This window comes from Salvelinus alpinus, chromosome 26 (assembly GCF_045679555.1).
Source record: "Salvelinus alpinus chromosome 26, SLU_Salpinus.1, whole genome shotgun sequence".
Lineage (NCBI taxonomy): Eukaryota > Metazoa > Chordata > Actinopteri > Salmoniformes > Salmonidae > Salvelinus > Salvelinus alpinus.
The window spans coordinates 29,997,966-30,013,677 of NC_092111.1; the positions used below are offsets into that span (position 1 = coordinate 29,997,966).

General features: G+C 46.4%; 1 protein-coding gene across 2 annotated transcripts; it reads left to right on the forward strand.

The window, feature by feature from the left end:
• The first annotated feature begins 550 nt into the window (after nt 1-550).
• LOC139555129 (polypeptide N-acetylgalactosaminyltransferase 15-like) lies at nt 551-15,649 on the forward strand. 2 transcript variants are annotated; one of them, XM_071368648.1, is made up of 10 exons: nt 551-1,589; nt 1,820-1,986; nt 3,770-3,974; nt 4,400-4,561; nt 4,697-4,814; nt 11,238-11,432; nt 12,055-12,186; nt 12,326-12,427; nt 12,566-12,709; nt 14,979-15,088. In XM_071368648.1, the coding sequence occupies exons 1-10, from the start codon at nt 1,060-1,062 to the stop codon at nt 14,994-14,996; spliced, it is 1,773 nt and encodes a 590-aa protein (XP_071224749.1). In that variant the 5' UTR covers nt 551-1,059; the 3' UTR covers nt 14,997-15,088. The 2 variants fall into 2 exon arrangements, with proteins under 2 accessions (XP_071224749.1, XP_071224748.1); XM_071368647.1 differs by having other exon boundaries at nt 556-1,589; nt 14,993-15,649.
• Nucleotides 15,650-15,712: the final 63 nt, after the last annotated feature.

Here is a 15,712-nt window from a genome sequence, read left to right on the forward strand (position 1 = left end):
TTCACAGTCAAACAGCCAGTCATGGGACCGCGAGGCCGTTGGCCAGCTGGCCCGGGGAATAACTCTGATGTCTGACCGGGGAGTGATGCTGCCTCGAGCTCGCCGCGAGGAGGGGCGCAGTACTCGCATACACAAATAAACTATGGGCTCGATTCAATCCGTAGCGCTGGAAATCAGCTCGGTAGCGCGATTGAGCCGACATATGCAGCGTTATACTATGAATGTAGTCTCCGAACGCGGGAATACTTGACATTTCTATCACGCTGTAGCTCAGGTCATCAGCGCTAAGGATTGAATCGAGGCCTATGTTGATGACAGTCTGTTCTCCGTTTATGTTGCCCCTTCTTTTAGAAGTTGACATCAGATATAATGATGGCAAAATATTTTCTTATGACAGATATATAGAATTTTAGCAATATTTTGATGATTTAATGTGTTTTTGTTCTTTGCCTCTATTTTATATTCACTTATAGGGCTATAGGCCTGGGTATTGATTTCCTAAACTGTTATTGCCATTTAGTCATTACGGTGATAGGTGTTTGAACAGGTGTGGCCTTCAAATCCGCTATTCTTGCAAGGGTTAATCTCGCGTTAGGACCACAGGGGCTCGGTGGAAGGACATATTCTACGCACCTCACTCCAACAGCAATGAGTTTCACGGAACAAGGGACATAACAATGAGTTTCACGGAACAAGGGACATATCAATGAGTTTCACGGAACAAGGGACATAACAATGAGTTTCACGGAACAAGGGACATAACTGGAAACCACATTTGTCGGAGGTGAAACGAAGCGCTAACCTGTTCAGAGCTGCAGTTCTTTGGAAGGACACCGTGGAAGAATTATGGACAAAAACTAAAGAACAACATCTATGCGTAATTCCATTTGGTCATGATTACGGACTATCCATTGCAAGCCTGAAACGTCATGGTTAGAAAGTTGTAGCCAAAAGGTGCAGCATCTGACCATGTTGTCCCCAGTCAAATTTGATGAGGGAAATAAGATTCAGCGCTGACTTCTCTATGTGAACCCGTCCCTCTCCTCTCTCCCGCTCACCATGCGGCTTTGGAGCAGACCCAGACCATGCCGGCGGGTGATGCTCTGTCTCTGGTTACTTATCCTCGCTCTATCCGTGGCCACGCTGGCCCTCATGGACCTGGTCTTTCGGGATCAGACCCAGACACCGCCCAACTCGCCCCGCCGTCCCTTCCAGCGGCTCTCTGGTCCACCGGACCTGGAGGTGATCGTGGATTCCTGGGACCGTCTCAAACAGGAGCATAATCTCGGTCTCGCGCCGCTGAGCTCGCTGCAGGAGGACCAGCTTCTCTTCGTGCCCTCAACCCAGGTGAGGAACCCAGCTCCGCCGCCGAGGAAGGGGAGTTACCGGATGGTTATATCGAGCGCCAAGAAGGAATCAGCGGTCCCGGTGCTACCGACGCACGGGGATATGGGGAGACCGGTGCAGCTGAAGCTGGAGGGGCTAGAGAGGGACATAGAGAAGTCTGTTCTGCAGAAATACGGCTTCAACGAGCTGGTGAGCGGACGGATCTCACTGCATCGCAGATTGCCCGAGGCTCGCCATCCTTCGTAAGTGCCCTGCATGTTCCCAAGGAGCGCACTACGCCAAAAAAGGGCGCTTCAACAACGTATCCAAAATAACTAGATAGAGTCTATCAATGACAAATATGTAGTCTAATTTCAAGATATCACTCATTACGAAATATGGTATATGGTATGTTGTTTAGTAAAGCTAATGGGTTCGTGCGTAATTACTCGTGCGTCTATACCCCTGTCAATCAATGGGAATGCTTTGACAGGTGCCTCGTTGAGCGTTACAGTGAGTCGCTGCCGTCCGCGAGCGTGGTAATATGTTTCCATGACGAGGCTTGGTCCACGCTCCTCCGCACTGTGCACAGCGTGCTCGACACAGCGCCCAAGGAGTACCTGCGCGAGGTCCTGCTCGTGGACGACCTCAGTCAGCATGGTGCGTGTAGAAGACAGTACTCAAACAATAGGCACGAGTTGTATCTAATTAGTCTAAAGTACCACTACAATATCACTGCATATCAGACGAAACTTGTTCACTCTATTCCCACCATATTCAACTATTTTATAGTGCCAGATTCTGAATAGACCCCTAGCTCGCAAGTGTCCCAAACCATTTTGCACTTGTCTGAAAGGATAGGTCTTAGTAATATGACCAAACTTCCACCTATAATCCGAGTTGTGCTATGCCCATGTTATTACTGTACACATCCATCCCTGGGGTTCATTTGGAATTGGGCATACAGTACCAGTCAAACGTTTGGACACCACTACTCATTCCATTTAAAAAATATATATTTTCTACATTGTAGAATAATAGTGAAGACATCAAAACTATGAAACAACACATATGGAATCATGTAGTAACCAAAAAAGTGTTAAACAAATCCAAATATATTTTATATTTGATATTCTTCAAAGTAGCCACCCTTTGCCTTGATGACAGCTTTGCACACTCTTGGCATTCTCTCAACCAGCTTCATGAGGTAGTCACCTGGAATGCATTTCAATTAACAGGTGTGCCTTGTTAAATGTTAATTTGTGGAATTTCTTTCCTTAATGCATTTGAGCCAATCAGTTGTGTTGTGACAAGGTAGGGGTGGTATACAGAAGATAGTCCTATTTGGTAAAAGACCAAGTCCATATTATGGCAAGAACAGCTCAAATAAGCAAAGAGAAACGACAGTCTATCATTACTTTAAGACATGAAGGTCATTTAATCTGGAAAATGTCAAGATTTTTTTTTTCAAAAAGTGCAGTCACAAAAACCATCAAGCGCTATGATGAAACTGACTCTCATGAGGACGGCCACAGGAAAGGAAGACCCAGAGCTAGCTCTGCTGCAGAGGATAAGTTCATTAGAGTTACCAGCCTCAGAAATTGCAGCCTAAATAAATGCTTCACAGAGTTCAAGTCACAGACACATCTCAACATCAACTGTTCAGAAGAGACTGTGTGAATCAGGTCTTCATGGTCAAATTGCTGCAAAGAAACCACTACTATAGGACACCAATAAGAAGAAGAGACTTGCTTGGGCCAAGAAACACGAGCAATGGACATTACACCGGTGGAAATCTGTCCTTTGGTTTGATGAGTCCAAATTTGAGATTTTTGGTTCCAACCGCCGTGTCTTTGTGAGACACAGAGTAGGTGAGCGGATGATTTCTGCATGTGTGGTTCCCACCATAAAGCATGGAGGATGAGGTGTGATGGTGTGGGGGTGCTTTGCTGGTGACACTGTCAGTGATTTATTTAGAATTCAAGGCACACTTAATTAACCTGCATGGCTACAACAGCATTCTGCAGCGATGCGTCATCCCATCTGGATTGCGCTTAGTGGGACTATCATTTGTTTTTCAACAGGAAAATGGCTACTTTGAAGTATAAAGAAGGTTAAAGAAAATATATTTTGATTTGTTTAACACCTTTTTGGTTACTACATGATTCCATATGTGTTATTTTATATTTTTAATGTCTTCACTATTATTCTACAATGTAGATAATAGTAAGAATAAAGAAAAACCCTGGAATGAGTAGGTGTGTCCAAACCTTTGACTGGTACTGTGTGTGTCTGACCCTGACCCTGTCTCACCTATCTGTAGGTCATCTGACCCTGCCTCCCCTATCTTTAGGTCACCTGACCGTGCCTCCCCTATCTGTAGGTCACCTGACCGTGCCTCCCCTATATGTAGGTCACCTGACCCTGACTCCCCTATCTGTAGGTCACTTGAAGAGTGTGCTGAGTGAGTATGTGTTGCTGCTGGAAGGGGTGCGTCTGGTCCGCAGCACGTGGCGTCTGGGCGTGGCAGGGTGTCGCTCTCTGGGTGCAGCCAGAGCTGTGGGGGAGGTACTGGTCTTCATGGACTCACACTGCGAGTGCCACAGGGGCTGGTTGGAACCACTATTGGAGCGAGTGGCACAGGACAGGTACACACACACACACACACACAAAATGGCACAATGTATGTCTGTGTTTGTGTGAATCTGTCTCTGTGTATTATATCCAATCCTTAATTGCCTTGGTAGCTTACTTGCTGAGCTGTATCCAGCAAGGTAGCAGCCATTTAGGCTAGTTGATTAAACAGAGTCCTTATATTGCCGCATGGCACTACTCCATCTCTCTCGCTCTCTCTCCCTCAAACCTCTTCATTCCCTTCCTGAATCCCTGCTCTTCTTCTGTGATGTTTTATGAAATTATCGGTTATCATCGACCAATAATCTGTCTGCAGATTTACATCCATCTAATAAAATCTTAGGTTTTTAATCTTCATTGTGAGAAAATGTTTCTGATCTAGTTGTAGGAGTTATATGAGTTTCCTCTGTGCCCAGTGTCTATCTCCTCCCATCTCCAGGACCAGAGTGGTGTCCCCCATCATAGACGTGATAGACTGGCAGACGTTCCAGTACAACGCCACCCAGTGGCCACACAGGGGAGTGTTTGACTGGAGACTGGACTTCAACTGGGAAACCCTGTCCCAACAGGAAAACCAGGATTCACCACTGGAGCCTGTCCAGTAAATATAGTCTGACCTCTGGAATACTACAGTGAAATACAGAGATTACAGACATGTCCAGCTCAAAATCGACCCCTAGTAGTACCTATCCCTGTCTACTCTTTTGATATTTCCTCTCCTTTCATTGTCCTATAGGAGTCCGGCGTTGGTGGGCGTGGTCTTAGCAATTGACAGACACTTCTTCCAGAGCGTGGGAGGTTATGATCCAGGCATGCTGTTCTGGGGGGCGGAGCATATGGAGTTGTCCATCAGGGTAAAGAAGAGAGGTTATTTATTTAATTTCACCTTTATTTAACCAGGTAGGCTAGTTGAGAACAAGTTCTCATTTACAACTGCGACCTGGCCAAGATAAAACAAAGCAGTGCGACACAAACAACAACACAGAGTTACACATGGAATAAACAAACATACAGTCAATAACACAATAGAAAAAGGACCTCTACACCAGGCAGTGTCAGAGGAAGGCCCTAAAAATTGTCAAAGACACCAGCCACCCCAGTCATAGACTGTTCTCTCTACTACCGCATGGCAAGCGGTACCGGAGTGCCAAGTCTAGGACAAAAAGGCTTCTCAACAGTTTTTACCACCAAGCCATAAGACTCCTGAACAGGTAATCAAATGGCTACCCAGACTATTTGCATTGTGTGCCCCCCCCAACCCCTCTTTTTACGCTGCTGCTATTCTCTGTTTATCATATATGCATGGTCACTTTAACTATACATTCATGTACATACTACCTCAATTGGGCCGACCAACCAGTGCTCCCGCACATTGGCTAACCGGGCTATCTGCATTGTGTCCCGCCACCCGCCACCTACCACCCGCCAACCCCTCTTTTACGCTACTGCTGCTCTCTGTTCATCATATACAGTGGGGAGAACAAGTATTTGATACACTGCTGATTTTGCAGGTTTTCCTACTTACAAAGCATGTAGAGGTCTGTAATTTTTATCATAGGTACACTTCAACTGTGAGAGACGGAATCTAAAACAAAATCCAGAAAATCACATTGTATGATTTTTAAGTAATTAATTTGCATTTTATTGCATGACATAAGTATTTGATACATCAGAAAAGCAGAACTTAATATTTGGTACAGAAACCTTTGTTTGCAATTACAGAGATCATACGTTTCCTGTAGTTCTTGACCAGGTTTGCACACACTGCAGCAGGGATTTTGGCCCACTCCTCCATACAGACCTTCTCCAGATCCTTCAGGTTTCGGGGCTGTCGCTGGGCAATACGGACTTTCAGCTCCCTCCAAAGATTGTCTATTGGGTTCAGGTCTGGAGACTGGCTAGGCCACTCCAGGACCTTGAAATGCTTCTTACGGAGCCACTCCTTAGTTGCCCTGGCTGTGTGTTTCGGGTCGTTGTCATGCTGGAAGACCCAGCCACGACCCATCTTCAATGCTCTTACTGAGGGAAGGAGGTTGTTGGTCAAGATCTCGCGATACATGGCCCCATCCATCCTCCCCTCAATACGGTGCAGTCGTCCTGTCCCCTTTGAAAAAAGCATCCCCAAAGAATGATGTTTCCAACTCCATGCTTCACGGTTGGGATGGTGTTCTTGGGGTTGTACTCATCCTTCTTCTTCCTCCAAACACGGCGAGTGGAGTTTAGACCAAAAAGCTCTATTTTTGTCTCATCAGACCACATGACCTTCTCCCATTCCTCCTCTGCATCATCCAGATGGTCATTGGCAAACTTCAGACGGGCCTGGACATGCGCTGGCTTGAGCAGGGGGACCTTGCGTGCGCTGCAGGATTTTAATCCATGACGGCGTAGTGTGTTACTAATGGTTTTCTTTGAGACTGTGGTCCCAGCTCTCTTCAGGTCATTGACCAGGTCCTGCCGTGTAGTTCTGGGCTGATCCCTCACCTTCCTCATGATCATTGATGCCCCACGAGGTGAGATCTTGCATGGAGCCCCAGACCGAGGGTGATTGACCGTCATCTTGAACTTCTTCCATTTTATAATAATTGCGCCAACAGTTGTTGCCTTCTCACCAAGCTGCTTGCCTATTGTCCTGTAGCCCATCCCAGCCTTGTGCAGGTCTACAATTTGATCCCTGATGTCCTTACACAGCTCTCTGGTCTTGGCCATTGTGGAGAGGTTGGAGTCTGTTTGATTGAGTGTGTGGACTGGTGTCTTTTATACAGGTAACGAGTTCAAACAGGTGCAGTTAATACAGGTAATGAGTGGAGAACAGGAGGGCTTCTTAAAGATAAACTAACAGGTCTGTGAGACCCGGAATTCTTACTGGTTGGTAGGTGATCAAATACTTATGTCATGCAATAAAATTCAAATTAATTACTTAGAAATCATACAATGTGATTTCCTGGATTTTTGTTTTAGATTCCGTCTCTCACAGTTGAAGTGTACCTATGATAAAAAGTACAGACCTCTACATGCTTTGTAAGTAGGAAAACCTGCAAAATCGGCAGTGTATCAAATACTTGTTCTCCCCACTGTATGCAAAGTCACTTTAACCATATCTACATGTACATACTACCTCAATCAGCCTGACTAACCGGTGTCTGTATGTAGCCTCACTACTGTATATAGCCTGTCTTTTTACTGTCGTTTTATTTCTTTACTTACCTATTGTTCACCTAATACCTTTCTTGCACTATTGATTAGAGCCTGTAAATAAGCATTTCACTGTAAGGTTTACACCTGTTGTATTCGGCGCACGTGACAAATAAACTTTGATTTGATTTGAAAAAGTATATATACAGTGTGTGTAAATGAGGTAAGATAAGGGAGGTAAGGCAATAAATAGGCCATAGTGGTGAAATAATTACAATTTAGCAATTAAACACTGGAGTGATATATATGCAGAAGATGAATGTGCAAGTAGAGATACTGGGGTGCAAAGGAGCAAAAATAAAGAAAGAAATAACAGTATGGGGATGAGGTAGTTGGATGGGCTATTTACAGATGGGCTATGTACAGGTGGAGTGATCTGTGAGCTGCTCTGACAGCTGGTGCTTAAAGTTAGTGAGGGAGATATTAGTCTCCAGCTTCAGTGATTTTTGAAATTCGTTCCAGTCAATGGCAGCAAGGAAATGGAAGGAAAGGCGGCCAAAGGAGGAATTGGCTTTGGGGGGTGACCAGTGAAATATACCTGCTGGAGCGCGTGCTACTGTTTGGTGCTGCTATGGTGACCAGTGAGCTGAGATAAGGCAGTGCTTTACCTAGCAAAGACTTATAGATGACCTGGAGCCAGTGGGTTTGGGGACGAATATGAAGTGAGCGCCAGCCAACGAGAGCCTACAGGTCGCAGTGGTGGGTAGTATATGGGGCTTTGGTGACAAAACGGACGGCACTGTGATAGACTGCATCTAATTTGCTGAGTAGAGTGTTGGAGGCTATTTTGTAAATGACATCGCCGAAGTCAAGGATCGGCAGGATGGTCAGTTTTACGAGGGTATGTTTGGCAGCAGGAGTGGAGGATGCTTTGTTGCGAAATTGGAAGCCGATTGTAGATTTAATTTTGGATTGGAGATGCTTAATGTGAGTCTGAAAGGAGAGTTTACAGTCTTACCAGACACCTAGGTATTTGTAGTTGTCCACATATTCTAAGTCAGAACCGTCCAGAGTAGTGATGCTGGACGGACGGGCAGGTGCGGGCAGCGATCGGTAGAAGAGCATGCATTTAGTTTTACTTGCATTTAAGAGCAGTTGGAGGCCACGGAAGGAGAGTTGTATGGCATTGAAGCTCGTCTGGAGGTTAGTTAACACAGTGTCCAACAAAGGGCCAGAAGTATACAGAATGTTGTTGTCTGCATAGAGGTGGATCAGAGAATCACCAGCAGCAAGAGCGACATCATTGATGTATACAGAGAAAAGAGTCGGCCCGAGAATTGAACCCTATGGCACCCCCATAGAGACTGCCAGAGGTCTGGACAACAGGCCCTCCGATTTGACACACTGAACTCTGTCTGAGAAGTAGTTGGTGAACCAGGCGAGGCAGTCATTTGAGAAACCAAGGCTGTTGAGTCTGCCGATAAGAATGTGGTGATTGACAGAGTCGAAAGCCTTGGCCAGGTCAATGAATACAGCTGCACAGTATTGTCTCTTATCGATGGCGGTTATGATATCGTTTAGGACCTTGAGCGTGGCTGAGATGCACCCATGACCAGCTCGGAAACCAGATTGCATAGCGGAGAAGGTACGGTGGGATTCGAAATGATCGGTGATTTGTTTGTTAACTTGGCTTTCGAAGACCTTAGAAAAGCAGGGTAGGATAGATATAGGTCTGTAGCAGTTTGGCTCTAGAGTGTCTCTAGACCGCGACAGCTTTCCAATCTTTGGGGATCTCAGACGATACGAAAGAGAGGTTGAACAGTCTAGTAATAGGGGTTGCAACAATTTCGGCTGATCATTTTAGAAAGAGAGGGTCTTGATTGTCTAGCCCTGCTGATTTGTACAGGTCCAGATTTTCCAGCTCTTTCAGAACATCAGCTATCTGGATTTTGGTGAAGGAGAAATGGGGGAGGCTTAGGCAAGTTGCTGTGGGGGGTGCAGGGCTGCTGATCGGGGTAGGGGTGGCCAGGTGGAAAGCATGGCCTGCCGTAGAAAAATGCTTATTGAAATTCTCAATTATCGTAGATTTATCGGTGGTGACAGTGTTTCCTAGCCTCAGTGCTGTGGGCATCTGGGAGGTGCTCTTATTCTCCATGGACTTTACAGTGTCCCAGAACTTTTTGGAGTTTGTGCTACAGGATGGAAATTTCTGTTTGAAAAAGCTAGCCTTTGCTTTCCTAACTGCCTGTGTATATTGGTTCCTAACTTCCCTGAAAAGTTGCATATCGCGGGGGCTATTCGATGCTAATGTAGTACAGCACAGGATGTTTTTGTGCTGGTCAAGGTCAGTCAGGTCTGGAGTGAACCAAGGGCTATATCTGTTCCTGGATGTACATTTTTTGAATGGGGCATGCTTATTTATGATGGTGAGGAAAGCACTTTTAAAGAATAACCAGGCATCCCCTACTGACGGAATAAGGTCAATATCCTTCCAGGATACCCGGGCCAGGTCGATTAGAAAGGCCTGCTCGCTGAAGTGTTTTAGGGAGCGTTTGACAGTGATGAGGGGTGGTCATTTGACCGCAGACCCATTACGGACGCAGGCAATGAGGCAGTGATCGCTGAGGTCCTGGTTGAAGACAGCAGAGGTGTATTTGGAGGGCAGGTTGGTTAGGATGATATCTATGAGGGTGCCCGTGTTTACGGATTTGGGGTTTTACCTGGTAGGTTCATTAATAATCTGTGTGAGACATCAGGTTAATAATGTAGGATGGCCGGGGTGTTAAGCATGTCCCAGTTTAGGTCACCTAATAACACGAGCTCTGAAGATAGATGGGGGGCAAACAATTCACATATGGTGTACAGGGCACAGAAGGTGGTCTATAGCAAGCGGCAACGGTGAGAGACTTGTTTCTGGAAAGGTGGATTTTTAAAAATCCACCTTGGTTATGACCATAGAGGTATAATAAGAACTAGAGACTTCGTCCAAGATATCCGACCGTTGTTGTCAACGTAATCCACTAACATTTGCCGATTCACGGACCGTCTATATCCGGGTTGCATACGGCCCAACTTCATATTCGCACTAGCACTCAGTGCCCACAGAGAGCAGCTCAGCATTCAAGAAAATCATTGCGTCATCCAAAAACATGCCAGACATTGGATGAATATAAAATGTTAATATCTTCGGCTGTGAGTGATGGAGAAAAATAATTGTCCTCAGCGAAAATTCTAATTACAATTCTAATTCTAATAATTCAATGGATGTTTAGTGAAGCGTTACAGGTCCCGCGATATAAATACAAGGTCATTTTCGATTGAGCCGACATATGCAGCATTTACCGAGAATACAGTCTCCACTATTGCGGAAAACATTGCCTTTAAATTTCAATCACGCTGTACAGCTGAACTTCCGCAATGGGGATTGAATAGGGCGGTGCACAATTGGCCCAGCGTCGTCCGGGTTAGGCCGTCATTGTAAATAAGAATTTGTACTTAACTGACTTGCCTAGTTAAAAAAAGGTTAAATAAAAACAATAAAAATAGAGCCCTAAAGTGTCTTATTAGGAATTTTCAAATCTGACTTCTCTATGTGGGGGGGTGTAAGGAGCTGTCCATCAGGGTAACAGGGGAGGTTATATATGGAATGCAAAGGGCTGATTGATGATGGAATGTCTCACTAGCAGGATTATGTAGCATGTTACATAAGGGCCCTGGTCGAAAGTAGTGCACTAGTGAATAAGGTGCCGTTATGACATTTTTATATCCATCATGGAATGTTTAATTAAAATTATGGTTTGGAATGATGAGCAAACGGAAACCTTGGGAAATAAAGAGGAATAGGATCGAAGTGTACTGTTGGTTGATAGTGTATTTGCAGACAGGTGTCAGTGAATGTGAAGCTTTTGTGATCCTAGCAATTAAAGATTCACACATACATCTTCATTTGAAAGACATTTTGACAATGTAGCGAAAGTAATGGAGTCTGAGTGGAGACACACCTGTCTGCGTCTGTGGAGCTTAGATGTGCGGATGATTCTACAAGGCTTCTGTAGATTGGGCTGCTCATCTTGGTGAATTCATATTCCAACAAAAAAAGGTGATGGCATCTCCCTGTCTCTGTCTGTCTGTTTGTCCCGGTCCAGGTGTGGTTGTGTGGGGGCTCCATGGAGGTGGTCCCCTGCTCCAGAGTGGCTCACCTGGGGCGCCATCACCAGCCCTATACCCTCCCTGACCAGGACATCCTCCAGAGGAACAAGATACGCATCGCTGACACCTGGCTGGATGCCTTCAGGAAGATCTACTATAAGAGAGATACACTAGCTCACTTCATCAGGCAGGTAGGGTGTGTGTATGCGGTGTGTGCATGTGTGTGTGTGCATGCATTTATATCTAGGCGTGTGTGTGTACTGAGTGTACAAATCATTAGGATCACCTTCCTAATATTGAGTTGCACCCCCTTTTGCTCTCGGGGCATGGACTACAGGGATGCTGGCCCATATTGACTTCAATACTTCCCATAGTTGTGTCAAGCTGTCTGGATGTCCTTTGGGTGGTGGACCATTCTTGAAACACACGGGAAACTGTTGAGCGTGAAAAACCCATCAGCGTTGCAGTTCTTGACCCGATCAGGTGCACCTGGAACCTACTACCATACCCTGTTCAAAGGCACTTAAACGTTGTCTTGCCTATTCACCCTCTGAATGGCACACACACATCCAAGTCTCAAGGCTTAAAAATCCTTCTTTAACCTGTCTCCCCCCCTTCATCTACACTGATTGAAGTGGATTTAACAGGTGACGTCAATAAGCGATTATAGCTTTCACCTGGATTTACCTGGTCAGTCTGTCATGGAAAGAGCAGGTGTTCCTAATGTTTTGTACAATCAGTGTGTGTGTGTTTGCACATGTCTGCTTCTGGCATTGATCTCAAATGAATGTGTGTGTCCTGTTCCCTGTGCAGTCTGAGAGTCCTAACATTACAGAGCTAGTCAGACTGAAGAAGAGACTGGGCTGCCGTAACTTCCACTGGTTCCTGACGAACGTCTACCCAGACCTCTATATACCCCAGGACAGACCTTCACTCTCAGGGGAGGTAGGACTCACCCCCCCACACACACTTGTATAGCTATTATATCATTATCCTTGTACATTGACTAATATATTGTGTTATTCTTGTGCTGTATGTTGAACATGAATGTATCATGTAACATATTGTGCCTGTATGTTTGAAGCTATACAATGTTGGCACTGGCTATTGTGCGGATTACCCTGGAGGACGGGGTCCACAGGGCGCCACTATGGACATAGCACCCTGCAGTGGCAATGGCTACCAGGTAACCATGACAATGATGATGACAATGGTGATGATGATATTGGAGACAGTGAGAGCAGATCCTAAATCAAAAGATCACGATGATGCTGATGTAGTGATGAAGACTAAAGTTTTACTCCCCTGTCTGTCCTCTCTTCAGCACTGTGAGCTGAACTCCATGGGAGAGGTGCGCTGGGGGCCAGCGGGACGGCTGTGTTTCCACGCCCAAGGGGAGAGGGTGGTACTAACCCCGTGCCCCGCCCATCAGCTGCCCCGCAACAAACCACAGTGGAGGGTCATCAAGGTCAGTGCAAAGGTCATGCATGACATGACAACTGCAAACTTGTACAAAATAAATAAGCAAAAAATAATAATAGAGCTGTTGTAACGCTTGTCGTGGTTGGAAGAAGAGGAGGACCAATGCGCAGCGTGGTAAGTGTCCATAATGATATAATTTAATAAACCAACCGAACACTGAAGAAAATAACAAAAATACAAACAAACAACCGAAACAGTCCCGTATGGTGAAAACACTAACACAGGATACAACCACCCACAAAAACCAATGAAAAACAGGCTACCTAAATATGGCTCCCAATCAGAGACAACGAATGACACCTGCCTCTGATTGGGAACCATACTAGGCCAAACACATAGAAATATAACCATAGAACAAAACATAGAAAAACAACATATAATGCCCACCCCAACTCACGCCCTGACCAAACTAAAAATAAAGACATAACAAAGGAACTAAGGTCAGAACGTGACAGTACCCCCCCCACCCCAAAGGTGCGAACTCCGGCCGCAAAACCTGAACCTATAGGGGAGGGTCTGGATGGGCATTTACCGCGGTGGCGGCTCTGGAGCGGGACGAGGACCCCACTCCACCATAGTCTCGGCCCACTTCTGTGACACCTTAGGAGCGGCGACCCTCGTCACCGACCCTGGATTGGAGACCCTAGTAAAGGGCACCACTGGACTGAGGGGCGCCTCTGGACTGAGGGGCAGCTCCGGACAGGAGGGAGACTCCGGCAGATCCGGACTGGAGGGAGACTCTGGCGCCTCAGGCAGATCCGGACTGACGGGAGGCTCAGGCGGTTCCTGACTGACGGGCGGCTCAGGCGGCTCCTGACTGACGGGCGGCTCAGGCGGCTCCTGACTGACGGGCGGCTCAGGCGGCTCCTGACTGACGGGCGGTTCAGGACAGACGGGCGGCTCTGGAAGGTCCGGACTGGAGGAAGGCTCTGGAGCGCTCAGACTGAAGGGACACACAGGAGACTTGGTTCTTAAAACAGGCACAGTACTCACCAGGCTGGAGAGATCTACTGGAGGTCTGGTCCTTGGAAGAGGCACAGGATAGACCGGTCCGTGGAGGCGCACTGGAGATCTCGAACTAAGGGCCTGAACAACCCGTCCTGGCTGGATGTTGATTTTAGCCCGGCACTTGCGGGGCGCAGGCACAGGACGCACTGGGCTGTGCAGACCCACGGGAGACACAGTGCGTAGGGCTGGTGCCATATAACACGGACCGAGGAGACGCACTGGAGACCAGATGCGCTGAGCAGGCTTCATCGCACCTGGCTCGATGCCCACTCTAGCCCGGCCGATACGAGGAGCGGCAATGTAGCGCACCGGGCTATGCGTGCGCACTGGGGATATCGTGCGCTTCTCCGCATAACACGGTGCCTGCCCGGACCACCTCTCTCCACGGAAAGCACAGGAAGTTGGCTCAGGTCTCCTACCTTACTTAGCCACACTCCCCGTGTGCCACCCCCCCAATACATTTTTGGGGCTGCCTCTCGGGCTTCCTTGCCAGCCGTGTTCCCTCGTAACGCCGGTTCCCTTTTCCTGCTGCCGCCGCTCTCCTGGCTGCCTCCACCTGTTCCCATGGGAGGCGATCCCTACCAGCCAGGATCTCCTCCCATGTGTAGGATCCCTTGCCGTCTAGAATGTCCTCCCATGTCCATGAGTCCAGAACTCGCTGCTGCCCGATACCACGCTGCTTGGTCCTTGGTTGGTGGGTGGTTCTGTAACGCTTGTTGTGGTTGGAAGAAGAGGAGGACCAATGCGCAGCGTGGTAAGTGTCCATAATGATATAATTTAATAAACCAACCGAACACTGAACAAAATAACAAAAATACAAACAAACAACCGAAACAGTCCCGTATGGTGAAAACACTAACACAGGATACAACCACCCACAAAAAACAATGAAAAACAGGATACCTAAGTATGGTTCCCAATCAGAGGCAGGTGTCAGTCGTTGTCTCTGATTGGGAGCCATATTTAGGTAGCCTGTTTTCCTTTGTGTTTTGTGGGTGGTTGTTGTCCTGTGTCTGTGTTTTCACCATACGGGACTGTTTCGTTTTCATTTTGTATCATTCACGTTGTTATTTTTGTATTCTTAGTGTTCAGTTATTAAATTGAATATGGACACTTACCACGCTGCGCTTTGGTCCTCCTCTTCTTCCAACCACGGCAAGCGTTACAGCTGTATGAAGTGTTACTTATTTAGGTGTTTGTAATTTGACACAGATATAATAATAATACAGACAATTCATAATTTATAGATTTTTTTCTTCAGCTGAGTGGCCAGGTGGTTCACTTGCAGACCCAGAGATGTCTGGAAGCTGTGAAGGAGGAGGGGGGTAAGCCACAGAGGGACACAGGAGGTCACCAGAGAGGGGGCAACGCTACCCAGAAGGGTCTGTTCCTGCGCCCCTGTGCCCATCAGCCCCGGCAACAGTGGCACTTCGAACAGCTAGTTGTCCCTAAAGGGGCCTGAGTCTGACTTGGAGTATAGTTACAGTACATTGCCTAAAGGCACATAATAAAAGCGCATGTTGAAAGGAGCCAGTTTCATAAGTGGGTCTCTATGGGCAAGAGGTCTAAGGCTAAAATCAATAGCAATACTGATGTGGCTATACTGTATGTCTGTATATTCTTTGCAATGGCTTGTGGAATCAGCATCTTGCCTGCCTTTAGATTTTGTTTCTGTTTTAAGGACATATAATGCAAGTTCTATGGTGTGAACACAATTTAACCATAAATCACAGAGGAAATAAGCTGTATGATTTTGTACAATGCTGCACATAAAGGAATATTCTATATTATGAAATTGCCAGATTTAGTTAGCGAATAGCCTATAATGTAAGCTTAATGGTGACTGAATCCTTTAGAACAATTTAGAAGTGCAAACAATCAAGATCTTTCATCCTGAATAAAATATCTGACAAAAGTATCAATAGTATGGTGTGTGGATGTTTCAATGTATAAACGTCTCCAAGCTCAGAAGTAACCTAGG